Below are 15,055 nucleotides of genomic sequence, written 5' to 3'. Positions count from 1 at the left end.
CTCCCTGAAACCCCTCAATTGTCTAATTCTTCTAGGACCGTACGCATCAATATTCCTCATTTAAATCATTCCCGTTCAAAGCATGTGTTAGTACTGTTGAATCTTGTGATTATGGTAAGGGGCTTGACATTTCTGAAACATGATCAAAGAGGTTGACCAATCACAACACACTGGTTCAGCCAACCAATCAGAGTACATTGCACTTCTCAGAAGAAGGTGCTTTATAGAAACCGGAACCTAAACAAAGCATTACAGACAGTGAAAAAATGATGTGTTTTTTGAACATTCAAGCATGACAACCTATTCTAGTAGAATCAATACTTTGAAAAGGGCATAATATGGACACTTTAAGCTATTGAAAACATTGTTTCATCAACAAATTCAATCATTCTTTCCTGTTATGACAATGTAAACGTGGTAAGTTTTGCAATATATTGGCAATGATACCAGTAACGGACTGTTTATATGGAGAAAAATACACAGGAATAACACACATTTACTCAACTGAGGTCAAAGGTTTGATTCTCAGGGAAAATGCATACTGATAAAATTTTTTGATAAAAGCATCTGCTAAATGCATAAAATGTTCATAGTCGTTGAACTGCAAAAAGGATGATTGAGCTACATATCAAGCACTTTAACAAAAATACAAGCTCTTTGACCCTTCCTGATTTTCTTTCCACGTAGACATCCATAGTTCATCTTTTTTTTTTTTTTTTAGTTATTGACAGCACACCACAGATGCTGCTGGTAGAGCTCAAGTGGTTTTGAATCTGGAACATTCCTTTAAAACTTGTGCTTCACTGCATTTGGATGCTCTAATAAGCAGCTTTAAAAAGACAAACAAATTGGGCTAAAACCTAAAAGGCATGGTTCAGTTGGACATAGAAATCAAAACATCATGCAACACAATTTTGATAAACATTTTCAATTTTTATTAAATATAAAACATTTGTCCCAGTTGTATGGGGCTAATAGAGAACTGAAGTATGAAAACTCCCCAAAGAAGAAAAAAAAAAAAAAAAATTAGAAACAGACTACTGTGGGAGATTGGTCCTCACATCAGAAGGCGAGGCGGCGGTTTAGGCCGATTTCCCTGTGGAGTGCATGGCTCGATCACAGGAGAATGGCCTGTATGCAACTGTATAAAAAATTAAATAACGAACAGGAGCAAACAAACTCGGATCAAATGAACTGACAAACATTTTTGTTAAGTGGCTTGTTGTCGACATACTTTCATAGAGCTGTGCAGAATAGAAATCTGGTCATTGGTACCTCCATCCTACAGTACAATTTGTCTACAGAAAGTTTTACCTGCTCCATCTCCTTGTGTTCGGACAGACACATACACGCACGCACACATACACAAGCACGCTCGAAACAATTATCACCTACAGCAACTGTGCAAAAAAAGTCTTTGGTAATCAAAGTAACTCGAGATAGAGAGAGGAAAATGTACAGGAACGAAAACACTATCCATGACTGAGACGGTTATACAATCTCTAATATACATAACACTGCAGTCCGATATCATACGAGACTGAATGTTCAATAAATTAGACAGTGGGAATGAGTTGGAAAGATCTACATCCAGCAGTTTCATTCACAGAAGTCAATAAAAAATAAATCTAAATCAATGGAAACAAAACAGTGTTATTATGGATCCCACCAGACAAATAAACTGAAGAAAAAAAAAACTGAAAAGAAACGTTTGATCAATGGCCCTTAATTGTCACAATTAAGATTGTTATTTTATAGATCCCCTTTCCCAAGTATCAATCACTTGTTCAAAGCTCTCTGTAAACATTCACAAATAAACATTTACCATTTGCCAGACACCACATGTCCGTGTGCAAACTCCTTCAACTCCATTGCGACACATTTTCTGGTGAGGTACACAGCAGTCTGTCCGTGAGGTGCCATAAATATAACGCTCAGTATTAAATTCGTAAAATAGATCTCGTTGTTGCTCCTCTTAAGTCAATGTTCCTTATTTTAACAATCGGTAATGCTGCTAAAAAAACGGATGGAGTCTGAAGTTGTCATGCTGCTCCTGTACAGTTTACAAAACAAGTTATTTCAAAATATATCCACAGAAGTCTTTTCTGTAAAAAATAAATAAGGTACTTAAAAAACACCATAAAGAGGAAGACCGATGGGTGTGCGCTTGCAGGGTCTATTCTGTCCTCATTGAGTCATTATTAGAGTTTGAGATCTTTCGGAAGCCGTGGTTGTTCTTCTCCAACCACAGCTCGGCAAGTTGCTGCGTGGAGCCATGCGAGGATGCTTTGGAGCCCAGGCACATTTTGTACTGCTTGGGATCTAGGTTGGGGTCGCAAACCACGGGGTGGTGGACGTGCACGATGCCAGTGTCTGTGCTGCGGAACAGCTTGATCCCGGACTGGATGAATTTGTTAAAGAGGTCCACGTCCTCCAGTCCCCAACCTTGGATTGAGACGTCAAAGCCACCCGCTTTGAGCAAGTCTCCTTTGTAGACACAGACGATCCCGAAACCGTAGTGTCTCCACAAGCCCGTTTTGGATGTGAACACGTAGTGGTTGTCGCTGGGCACCTTGCCCGCGTAGACAACCTTTGGGTCGTACTGGCTAAAGATGATGGGAAAGTATGTCTGTTCCCCAAGTATGGTGTTTCCGCGACATCTGGTCAAGAAGTCGGGAGTAAACAGTAAGTCCACGTCACAGTAGAAGAGTAAGGAATCATTGGTAAAGTGGGCCGAGCCGACCTCCAGGGCCAGAGCACGGGAGAAAGGGCCAGAAACCGGCTTGATCTCCATATCGGCTTTTGGATACTTCATGTGATACTCCCTCATGAGCTCGATCTGCTTAATGCGCTCCGTGTTGTTGTCCGTGCTGAAAAGCAGAATCAGCAACTTGACGTTCTGGTTGGGAATGAGGCAGATCTTCTCGAAGTTGGCCATGAAGCGCACAAAGATTTCGTAGCGTCCCGCCAGCGGCACAAGGATGTTGATCTTCTTCTCTTTGGGTTCGTGCTGTTCGACACCTGGGCCGCTCAGCTTGAACGGGACAAGCATCTTGAGAGAGTTGGACAAGAAGGACAGCGAGTCTGAGTCCTGGTTGATCCTGGCAGCCAGCACTCGGGCGTCCATCTCCTCGTCTTCCAGGAACTGGATCTTGCTGAAAGTCTGCTGAAGATACGCGTGTCTCCTCACGGGCACCGTCATTGTCTTCCCCTTGTGCTTCTTGTAGAGCAGCAGCAAATCCAGTACGTACTCCGCCCCGTACATGGGGTTAACCCTTCGGTATCCGTACTGGATCTCTTTGAAGTCGATGACTCTACCTCGCGTCTTGGCATTGGCGTTAATCATCTCCATTACCTGCATGATGATGTCGTCCAGCGCCATCTTCTGTGAGGAGTCAATGCCTCGACGTGGAGGCTGTCCGTCCGAGGACGAGAAAATGTACTTGCCCGTGAGGAACTCCCATTCTAGCACCTCCTCACGTAGGTGGGGATGAAAGCGCATGAACGAAGGCGGCATGCCCAGTTGGAGGTCTTCCTTGTGCACCTCGGTGTTGCTGTAGCGGCTCATCTGCACAATCTCGCGGTGAAGCTGGATGGTGCGGTGGCGCAGCTCAGCGATCTTTCGGCTCAATATGTAGCTGTGTAGGCGATACTGGTACGGAGGATTCTTGTTGGGGTGAAGGGTTATGGCCCGGTGGATCTTGCTGTTGTGGAGATCACGGATGTAGCCCTTCTTGTTTGGCTCGTAATTCTCATAGAACAGCTGCTGCATCTGGAAAAGAGAAAATGGGTATTAATCCAATGAGTATTAACATGTAAATGTCATAATAGGTCAACTGTGCAATGATGCAAAAGATATATCACTAAAAACAAGAAATTGCACAATGTGTCTCTAGCAAGGCATCTTGTAACTTTTTTTCCAATTAAAGGCCCAAACTGAAACGCAAACAAGCAAGTCCGCCTTAAGACACAGGAGAAGATTGGAAAGTGGCCACCAGACTAATCCTGGAATCAAAAGCGATACCGTGATATGGGTAAGATTACAGAACAAGGCTTGTCTGAGGATTTTGGAAGGCGATGCCATCACTAGCACAGAGTCATGAGAACCGACTAACCCAGTTCTATGCCAGTCCTGTAAATATATACACAAGGGCAAAAAAACAATTAAAAAATAAATAATTAAACAGAAATGATATATATAATATAAAAATTAAAGATAATAAATGGTGTGTGCTGTGCAGTTCAAACAAGTAGCACTGTTCCGCTTTGCTGTCTTTAAGGCTCATACACAACAGAAACAGCAGAGTATCATTCATCAAATTGTTGTCACTCATGGTTTTCTGTACTGTGACCTTGTGTTGACATTGTGAATCTGCATGATTTGTAAATTATGCGTGGTGGGCCACATATAATATATTTTAATAGAGAAGCTGCGGGCCGTTCGAAAATCATCCCTGGGCCGTAATTGGCCCGCGGGCCGGACTTTGGACACCCCTGCCATTACTAATAGTGTGCTGGACGGCCAATGTCCGATATGTTATCACTCGACGTCTAAAAATATCGCTCACTAATCATGTCATTCTGTTAGAAATGATAGAGCAGTTGATAATTGCCCATTTTGAGTTAAATAACAATTTTGTAAGTGCTATTTTCATTTCATCAATTGCTGCCATTATATTTCATGTATTGTGTCAAAGCTGGTATTAAATGACAGCACAACGAAAGACAACAGCAACTCAAAACCAGTTGCATTCTCCTCTACAGTATCCTACAAGTCTGGAATCATTTGTGAACCAAGTAATAACCTGTAATCATTGAAGGCAAAACCAACCAGGTGCTCCTAAGGCCTGCTCTGCTGGCTCTGGTTGAAAGGGTAATAAGGGTGTGAGAGGAACATGGTGCCAATAAGCTGGTTAGACTGACCTGGGAAAGCTTAGATCCTGAGAACAGTACTCAGGATTGATAAAAGGCTTAATTATTAGCCACAGCGTAATTATCCCAACTTTGGGTTACTTATTTATTCTTAAGGCACTTTATGACTCACTATTGATGTGATGAGGCCATTCATTAATGTTTGGAGTTAAATAACATTGTGTGGTGCCTAGGAATCAAACTTGAAGAGGAACTAAAGGCCAGTTCAAACTCAAAAATGGTCCTCACATGCCAAGACAAGGCAAATCAGTGTTAACAAAATTACAAGAGCGTCTCTTTGCCCCAAAGCAACCACTTATATTTAGGGTGCTTTCACACTAGCAGTTTTGGTGCGCACCCGGGTTCGATTGACGTCAGAGTTCAGTTCGTTTGGATGATGTGAACGCGGTCTTCCGAACTCGGGTTCGCACCCTCGAACCTCATCCAAGTCCAAGTAAAAAGGTGGTCTGGGGTTCGGTTCATGTGAACTCTGCTACGGTTTGCAGCTGATGTGAACGCAATCATACTAAATCGCGGAAGTGAACCGCTATTAATGACGTATGATTTGATAAAAATTTGTGTTTGTTTCACTCATTTCCCTGGCGACAAGACTGACGTACTGCAAGATCTAATTTCTGCTCCTCTTCAGCGTTCTTTAGAGCAGGGGTTTTCAAACTTTTTGTGTGTGTGGACCACTATTTGTAATCAAAAAATTTTGCGGACCACCTCATAACACACATAATAAAATATGTCTACACACCAGGGATGGAAATTAGCACCCGCCACCAGCCAAATGCGGGTGATTTTGTGTTGTGGCGGGTAGATTCGCTTCACCTACCGGCCACCGTGGCGGGTAAATAAAAATAGCATAGCCGACTGTTTCAGCTGGACGGCGGACACTTTTAGAGGAGTCACACCTTCAAAAAGAAATGTGCCGTTACAAATCAAATTCACAATATGCAGTAGAGAAGTTTATTTGCGCGTGGTTGCGTTAAGCGGCTTTATTGCCATAGCGGCGGAGTCTCGAGAACATGCACTGGAAACGTGCGCGCTTTTTTAAAGACATATCGAGCTCGCGTCGCATCCACCGTTTGAACGCAAGAGGATCTCCAGATATAGAGCTGAATAGAAAAAAAGGTATCAATGGGTCTGTCCAGTAACTCGTGATGAACCTCAGGTGAACTGCACACTTTATGAGAAGCATTTCAGTTGCTCAGACTGACTGAAAAGCAGCAGCAGTGACACAGAGAGAGACCGGATAGCTGGACCGAATGGCTTCAGCCAAGTGCAAGCAAAACTCACGTAGGCAGGCTATCTGACGTTTCACATGGGGTTTATTATCAGCGCCATTCCCATGCACTAATGGGGTAACGTTAGTTTGCAACACTTCACTGACAACAGCGTTATTGAATGGAAAAATAAACGATGAAGAGCAACAGAAATATATAAAGCATACATGCAGCTCACAGCTCGTGCTCCATCTAAGGACTGCCCACTCAGCGAGTGAGTAAAATAAGTGCCTTCCCCCTTAAAGGAGCAGCACCGAATTGTACTTGTTACAAGGTATAGGTCTATTGTTTTTTTAAATGGATAATATATTTATATAATATTCCATACATTATCAGAGCTTGGCAGACAGAATTATTATATATTTTTAGACAGGTTAATTAATAGATTATAGCCTAATTAATGTTATTATTAATGTATAATTTTAATCATACATAATAAATAATCCTGCCATATAAAGTTTGCCATTTATTAAAATAATATTTAGATAAAAATGGGACAAATAATTACATAATAACAGTCAAAATTTAAGTAAATTAATACAACATTTAACAATTTTGAATTTCAGAATTGTCAAAAAAGTGATTAGTGGTTCAGAATGACTGCTTAAAGGGACAGTTCACCCAAAAATGAAAATTCTGTCATCATTTACTCACCCTCAAGTTGTTCCAAACATGTACACATTTCTTTGTTATGTTGAACACATTGGAAGATTCATTCCTACTATGGAAGTCAATGGTGCCCCCAAAGCAGCCTGGGTACAAACTTTCAGCAAAATATCATCTTTTGTGTTCAGCAGAACAAAGAAACTCATACAGGTTTGGAACATCATGAGGGAGAGTAAATGATGACAGAATGTTTTAGTTTTGGGTGAACTATACCTTTAAAGTGCACCAAATAGGCTTTAGAAATAAATTAAATAATCAAATGTAAAATAATATAAAAATGTTATATTGTCGTGAATGGGTGTCCCTTATTTTGCCACACTGAAGGTGGCAACCCTAGTATGTCGTCAACACGCTTCAGAAGATGCCAAAACTAATAGTTTCATTGTTGGGACTAAAAACCTAAAACTGGAAGCCATAAAAGACCACGAATCATCCAAATGCCACATCCATTAATCTGCCCTACTCATTTAATGAAATGGATATCAGTTCATGGTTTGTGTATGTATAAGAGAGAAAGAGAAAATGCCAGTATTTCATTGAGACTTGAGATTAAATAAACTGCTGAAGTATTGTAGAGCTTGTAGTATTAATTTTCACATGCAGTTACACATTGTCGGTTAAAAACAAGAAATGGCTGGTAAAAACATTGAGTGGCTGGTAGATTTTGAAATCCACCAGCCACAGTGGCCGGTGGACAAAAAAGTTAATTTCCATCCCTGCTACACACAGTCCTACCTGAATAAATCCGCACCTCTAAATAGGCTTACTAGCACTAAAACTATAACTAGTCATCACATAAGTACAACAGGCTTGTTAAAAGAAAGTTTACTGCACACAACGGCTGCCACATATTTAATTTATTTATTCTGGCTCATAGATGCATCCGACTCAGTGTCAATCTCTTCATTTTTTGTAACTTCTGCCTCTGTCTCTTTTCTCTTTTCCTGTTGCTATCCATCGATCCATAACAGCACTGAACTTGAACGTTTCCCAAACCTTTTTGACCAACGAATTTCCATAACTTCTCCACACAGGTTACTGGAAAACTGAAGTGAATACTGGATAAGAATGCACTCACAAAGAGCAATTATAGACAAGAAAAATGCATATATTCACTGCAGAATTTTCCATGACTTTAAAATTTCACTCAAGAAAAATCACAAATTTAAACTCATATATCCACGTTTTTTCATGACTCTGGGCTATATAAAAAAACAATTTAAAAAAAGCATAAAATGCCATGCGGTTGCTAGAGTGTTCTGAATGGTTGCTAGGTAGTGCAATACTTTATAACTACTAAAAACACACCACCAATTAGGTCATTGGATGGATTTCCTTTTCCCCCCACAATACTCGAAAAAGTTTTTCCCATCTGCAGCTCAATATACGGCAGTTGACACAAATGAAAACATTTAGACTGCTCTGACATTCAGACAGCAGACATGTCTCTGCAATTGAGGATGCCAGAGAAATGAACTCAAGCTGCAATCGCAGCGTGCCATGGAGCAAATGTGCTGTTGCAGTGATAGGATTGTCATACGACGTCCTCGAGCCTAAACAAATACATTACAACAAGACACAATCACTTCATTCCCACAGATAAATCCACACAGGCATATGACAGCATCAGTCTGTCTTTTGTCAGGGCACGGCGGATTTCCATTACTGCCTATATCAGGAAGCTAAAGCGAGAAAGTTTGAATGGAAAAAAAAAAACCTTAAAGGAACAGCTCATCCAAACAATTGAAATTCTCTCATTATTTACTAGCCCTCATGTGAATTATTTCTTTAAATCAAGGCAAACGCTTTGCATATGAGAACAATAATAATCATTCAAGCTATACAAAGAACCAATAAATAAATACTGTAAATAAATTAATAGATAGTCAAACATAATTTCTGTCTGTCTGTCGGTTGATGGCAATAATCTCACAAGAGCCAAATAATGGCCTAGTCTATATATTGGGCTATCATGAACCCCTCCCAACACTGTGACCCAAATTACTGAGTCCTTTTAAGTCTATTCATTTCACTCGGCAGCCTATCTCTTTGAATCGGGATCAAATTCTCCAAAACGGTTTACCAAGCCAACGATTAAATTTAATATTTCACACCAATGAATTGTGTCTAAACGCTCAAATCATGACAAAAAACCCCTGCATTTTTCAGGCTGGACCAGCTAATGCGCATGTGCAGTCCTAAGCTCAGAACACTTTCTCCCATTCATAAGTAATAGTGCCTGAGTCTCGTGATGCACATTGTAAATAGTACATTTTAGCCGTAAATTAATTTCAAGCCAGCAAAAGCTTGGATTGTTGTTAGTCCTAATCTGACAGCGCTGCCGGTGGCATGAAGATGGCAGGATCAGTGTAAAGCAGCTCAGAGATGCTGCATCTAAACACAGACAAATGTTTGACTTATCCTGCAAAAGGTCAGTGTGCCGCTCAGTTTCCCCTTTAAACACACCGTGAGATTTGTTTGGCATGGGAGCCAATGTTAAAGTCAACATTAAGTCCAAATTGACACTATTTACATTCTTAATGAATCATTTAGCTGAATATCCTGTTTGAAATGCATCAGGTTATGAAAGCAAAATGTGTTGTTAAAGGATTTTTCATGTAGACTTCAGCATTTTCCATTTATTCTTTAACAGCATTGATTGATTTTGATGTACAGCTAATTCCCATGGCTTCTCCCCAGCATGGCACTGTATTCTCCACAGGCTCCATGGCAGATCTGTTATGACAGACCACCGCTCCCGAGTGTTGGGTGACTCAAGGATTTGTTCCGGAATGGTAATTAGTGTGGGAATGCACGGCGAGTGAATTCTGACATGGAGAAGCACATCCTGGCACTGGAGCATGTGATGCAAGATTACAGCTCAGATTCAATCCGTCTAAACCGAGTCTGACTGCAGCTCTGATAACAGTAATACGACACGTTATGCTTGCTGGTTTTAAATTGCAGCTGGTAAGATAATGTGACTTTCTCCTCTTTTGCAAAGGCTAGTTTCATTTAAGGAGCTTCATCATTTAAAATCATATAAGGCCTAGTTCGTTTGTGATTTTGACATTCAAACACTGTAATTTACAACGCTGTATTTGTGGCTTGTTTACCAGTAACAGGTTTATTAAAGTTAACAAACTAGAAACCTTCAAATAAATATGTTCATGTATATATATAAAAATAAAAAAAAACCATTTCATTTTTGCTAGTTGCACACTGTGCCATTGTGCAACGTTTTATTTTTCTAGAATCTGTGCCTGTTTTTAATCTCTGTATTTCTCTTTTTTTTTTTGCATGTTAATATAATTTCCCAAGAGTCTGTCTCCTATTGTAAGTAAAGTAAACGGCCGGGCAGTGATGTGTGGCAATGTTGGTCCTATGATGCAATTAATCCGCCTTTGAGTGCGTCTGACCGGAGAAGGTCTTAAACATGCCAGAGCGAGTGGGACTACACTAGGATTTATCTGCTGATGAATAAGCAACATTAAAGCTCAGCCTGCATAAAACACAAGCAGAATCAAAGTCACATAATGTATGTGTGATGCAACAACCAAGTGCTCGCCCCCCACAAAGAATTAAAAACGTCCAATTGAGCTGGAACATTTGCCAGAGTTGTTAACTCAAAGCTCTGTGAAGTAAAACAACGGTAATTCTTTCCACTATTTAATGGGAAACGATTACTCCTGATGTTAAACACGTGTCAAGTCTGATTTGATGGCCGGGGACTTTACACTGCTGGTGAGCATCAAAAACAGATGGACTATTTCTCGGAAATATCTAATGCATGATGTCGCAGAACTGGATGGAAAAACTATTTGTTTACAAATGTATTGCGTTAAACCCTACACTGAAACAAGAAAGGACTAAACAGCACATGTCAGGGAAGATACAAAGTATTTCCTGTTTGAAAAATGAATAAAATCGATATAAATGTTCAGATATGAGCAAGACCGAAAAACATCACATTACTGTGGATGAATAGAAGGATGTAAAAAGGAGGGTTAGAAGTAGAACTGTTCTCCAATGCCACCCAATTATAAAAACCTTAATTATGTAGGTAACTATTAACTTTTTCCATCAGCTTTGAACAGAATACATTTTTGCATTGTTTATTTAAACATATAAATAGTAATGTAATCATGGTGAAAGCCTCTTTCTAACTTTTGAAAAGCATTGCGTAAGAAATTTAGGCGAACAGCTACACTCTTGTAGTGCAACCTGGTGTACTCTTCATTTACTGAAAAGTACAAAAAAAGTTTCAAATTTAAGATAAATGTTAGTCAAAAGACATTTACTATGCCAAATAAATACAATTATCATGCAGATGAAATACATTTCTATTAGAAATAATATAATATAATATGTAATGGTGAAATACTAACTGACATACTAAATTTCTATTATTAAAATAATAATAAATACAAATTAAAATAAAATGTAATCATACCTATGAAATACTAAACACCATAATACATTTCTAGTAAAAAAAGATATTATTCCACAAGAACACTAGAATTCTTCTCAAAAATGTAATCATACATACAAAATACATTACTATCATGTAAATGTAATTGAAGTCAAACTGCTCAAATTAAAAATCGAACAATATTAACTATTATCAAAATAAAATAGTCTCAGAGTAACTCAGTTGTTCAATCCTACTTCCAGCACTTTTTTCTTGACGTTCTCATCTCAATTCTGCAAGTCAGGTTCCAGGCTGTTTGCTAGAGGACGTGAATAATGGCGATATTACCACTCCTGTCTCTGTATGATCGACATTTTTGGTCTGGGCCTGAACTGGCACGCTTTCTTTTGCGTTCTGGAACGTTGCATAAAAACACTTAATCATGCCACATTCAAAATCATCATTATGCAACACTCACAATGACGCAGATGAAGCAGCTTCCTCTGCATCACTGTGAAAAAGGCTTGTTGACTGAGAACAAGAAATGTCCTTGAACCAGAAAGAGAGAGGGAGTGTGGAATGAAACCGTGAGGACATGCCAAAGTATCGCCCGTCTGGTTTTGGAGGTCATCGGGTCTCACCAGCAGAAAAGATACAATGCATTTGGCCAGAAAGTGACGTCCATAACAGAAAATATTTATGCAAATTGGTTAACGGTACAAACTCGCTCACAAAATGTTTTAAAAAAATTGAATTACTCAATTACTGCTGACGTTATTAAAAGAAAACAAACATTCCTTTTAAACAAAGTCTGTATACCAAATGCTTTCTGCAGGAAAACATTAATTTCACCAAATAAATATCACTGGCTTTCATACACAAGTCCGAATCTATCCAATGTTTACAAAGTCATTTATTAGATTAACTTTTCATTCTTTTTTCATTTACTTAAATTTAATAAGTATATTAAACTAAATTAAAATGAATAAGTCCGCCATAATGGAACAACAGGAGAAACCGTACTAAATTCATTCACCTCAAACCTCTTGAGTTTTAATAAAAAGCCAACGATTTGTCCATCAATGCCCTCGGATTGGATGACCCTCGGCCAATAATCGGCCCCATTGACAAGGCAGCGGGAGTGTCACAAAGGACGTTCTCAGAAGATGATGAAGGGTGAGCAGAGGTGGACCCTTCTGTCATTGCCCTCTTTATTGGATCGATTCGTGGAGCTTGACACAGATATTCAGCTCTGATAATTGATGGCCTCATCCAACACCTGTCAGCTGAACGGCTCCACGCAGAGAAGAAAGAGCAGCGGAGTGGGACGTTAATAGGTATGGATTCTGTGAGCGCAGGCAACCTGTCAAGGTCTCCTCATTAACATCTGCTGAGGTACTCGGGGACTAATCAAATCTGGTTACTGCTGAGACTTCAGCGATGTCAGGTGGCCGTACCGGTGCGCTCTTTGACCTCCCTTGACTGCTGTGGTTAAGCAGGGGAAACCGGGCTTAGGCTAGCCAAACAAGGATGCTGCAGCTAAACTCTGGAAAGCACCAAGGGACGTTATTCAGAGATTGTTTTTTTGTGGTTGACACTCAGTGGGGAAGATATAAGGCTTGAATGTCAGGAGGTTTTAAAACACTGAGCAACTACCCGCATCCAAATCTCTTTCGTCAAAATCATATTTATTTAATAAGGATTTATTCTACTGTAACCAAAACAGACCATCTAGATGCATAAGCGCATGTGAAGAATGGATAAAGATCAAGTCAGTCATCACCAGACATATGAAAACGGCTCCCATTACTGTCATAAGTGTTGTGATGAAAGGAATTGGGCATTTTCCTCCTGATTTCTATTTAAAAGCCACAATAAAAGGCCCTTTTCTTCCCAGAAACTATGCATGACTTATCAACGATCATAAGGAAGCAGACTTTTAGGTCAGCGTTTGGATGACGGGAATGTACAACACACAATTGTTCTGTAAAAGATCATAAAGTAATTGCAGTTGCAGTTTATGGCATACAACGTCATATGTTGCTCTAAGAATTTCAAATACAGTCATTTCTTTCCATTTAAACCAACAATTCAGCAAAATATAATTGCTATTTTTATTGTTTTATTTCATATTTTCTTTTTTGTACAAAATCTTTGAATGTGGCTCATCCAATCAGAATTATTATAAAACGTTTTATTGTTTGGAGGATCAAGCATTACATAACCAGAAACTAGTTTTGCACTGATGCCAAATGTATCACTGATTTATTAGGAATAATCTTTTGGTTTGTATACATCCATTTACAAAAAAAGGAGAAAAATAACCAACCACGTCTATTTAATGGACTGGATTATCCAAATATAAGCATTACAACATGATTATTTTATATATAAACCTCCCCCCACCCCCCATTTATTTTCCAGCAAAAATAACTAAAACTACTTATACCGTGATGGAATATTTTATTTATACTGCCTAGATCTTTTTTATTCAGTATTTCTTGCTACTACTTGGTTTTAATGTTTAAATCTAGATCTGAAGATGCTAGAGACCCGACAAAATAAAACCGAAGCCTTTGTGAAACAGTTCTGACATTATAACCGTCCAGATTGGTGTTTGACGGATAGGAAAACAAATCAATCAAGGCCTTATCTTGTTCCAATGTCCTTATCAAGAGGATACAATATCTCTCTACGGCAACTATCAGTGGAGATAAGACAACGCTGAGAAAAGCCTCCTGAAGAGACTCTAACAGATGCCACTCAATAGCAGTCATACACATACACCGAAACTGTTATGCCGCACGGCCAAAGTGCGAGGTGATACAGACCACTCGGCCTGAGACTCTAGTTAAACGCACTGATAACAATGGGCACAGCATCCTGTTCAGATAGGATATCCAAACAGGCATTACGACGGCAAAAGTTATCCACAACAAAAAAAGCTCACATCTAAGACTTTCACACTTGGCTTAATTGCTTTAGCCTAAGCTAGAGACCTCCTTTTACGCGCCATTAATCTGAGCACCAACATGAGAATTATGCAGCCATTTACTATTGTAGCTACTGTACATATTGATACAAAAAGAGTTGTCCCAAATGGACTTGAATTTGTGTCTCAAATGGTACAGCAAGATGCATTTCATATAAGAAATTAAACGCATAATGCCAATATTATATATACACTATCACTCAACAGTTTGGGTTCGGTCAGTAAAAACTGTAATTTTGTAAAATATTATTACAATTCACCCTTCGCCGGGAGTTTGATTGACAGGCAATCAGACCAAATCATATATCGCTGAATCTGCCATTTTGTCGTTGAGAGTTCGTAGATTTACATTGGTGGACTTGAACTTGAAAATGTTGTGTACTGGCGTCTTTCCACGGTTTAAATAACATTCCTTCTGATGTTCATCCATGTTTATTTAGTGCTGTATAAATTAACTAGTAGGAAGAGATGTTCGGTTCACAAGCCGCATGAACTGAGGCGCTACAGCGATCGGTCACCACACAATAAAGAGACACAAAACAGCAACAGTAACTAAAGGGGGGATGGGTCTTTGCAAAGGGTCAATTTCAAATAACTGTTTTCTATTTGAATATATTTTTAAAAATATATACAATTTATTACTGTGAATTTTCAGCATCATTACTGAAAATTCCTATGATTCAGAAATCATTCTAATATGCTGATTTGCTGCTCAAGAAACATTTCTGATTATTATAATGTTGAAAACAGTTGTACTGCTTAATGTTTCGTGGAAACGGTAATCAT

At 39.2% G+C, this 15,055-nt stretch overlaps 1 protein-coding gene across 2 annotated transcripts in view; it reads right to left on the bottom strand.

The window, feature by feature from the left end:
• Positions 1–719: 719 nt before the first annotated feature.
• chsy1 (chondroitin sulfate synthase 1) overlaps positions 720–15,055 on the bottom strand; it is a 70,062-nt gene continuing 55,726 nt past the window's right edge. For both annotated transcript variants that reach the window (XM_079810780.1, XM_079810781.1), the window contains exon 3: positions 720–3,772. In XM_079810780.1, the coding sequence (XP_079666906.1) occupies positions 2,177–3,772 (1,596 nt within the window). In that variant the 3' untranslated portion in view covers positions 720–2,176. The remainder of the gene's footprint in view (positions 3,773–15,055) is intronic.

This window comes from Gobio gobio (genome assembly GCF_949357685.1).
Source record: "Gobio gobio genome assembly, chromosome: 2".
Lineage (NCBI taxonomy): Eukaryota > Metazoa > Chordata > Actinopteri > Cypriniformes > Gobionidae > Gobio > Gobio gobio.
Note: the sequence above shows the minus strand (reverse complement) of the source record. Positions and strands in the feature narration are given on the sequence as shown.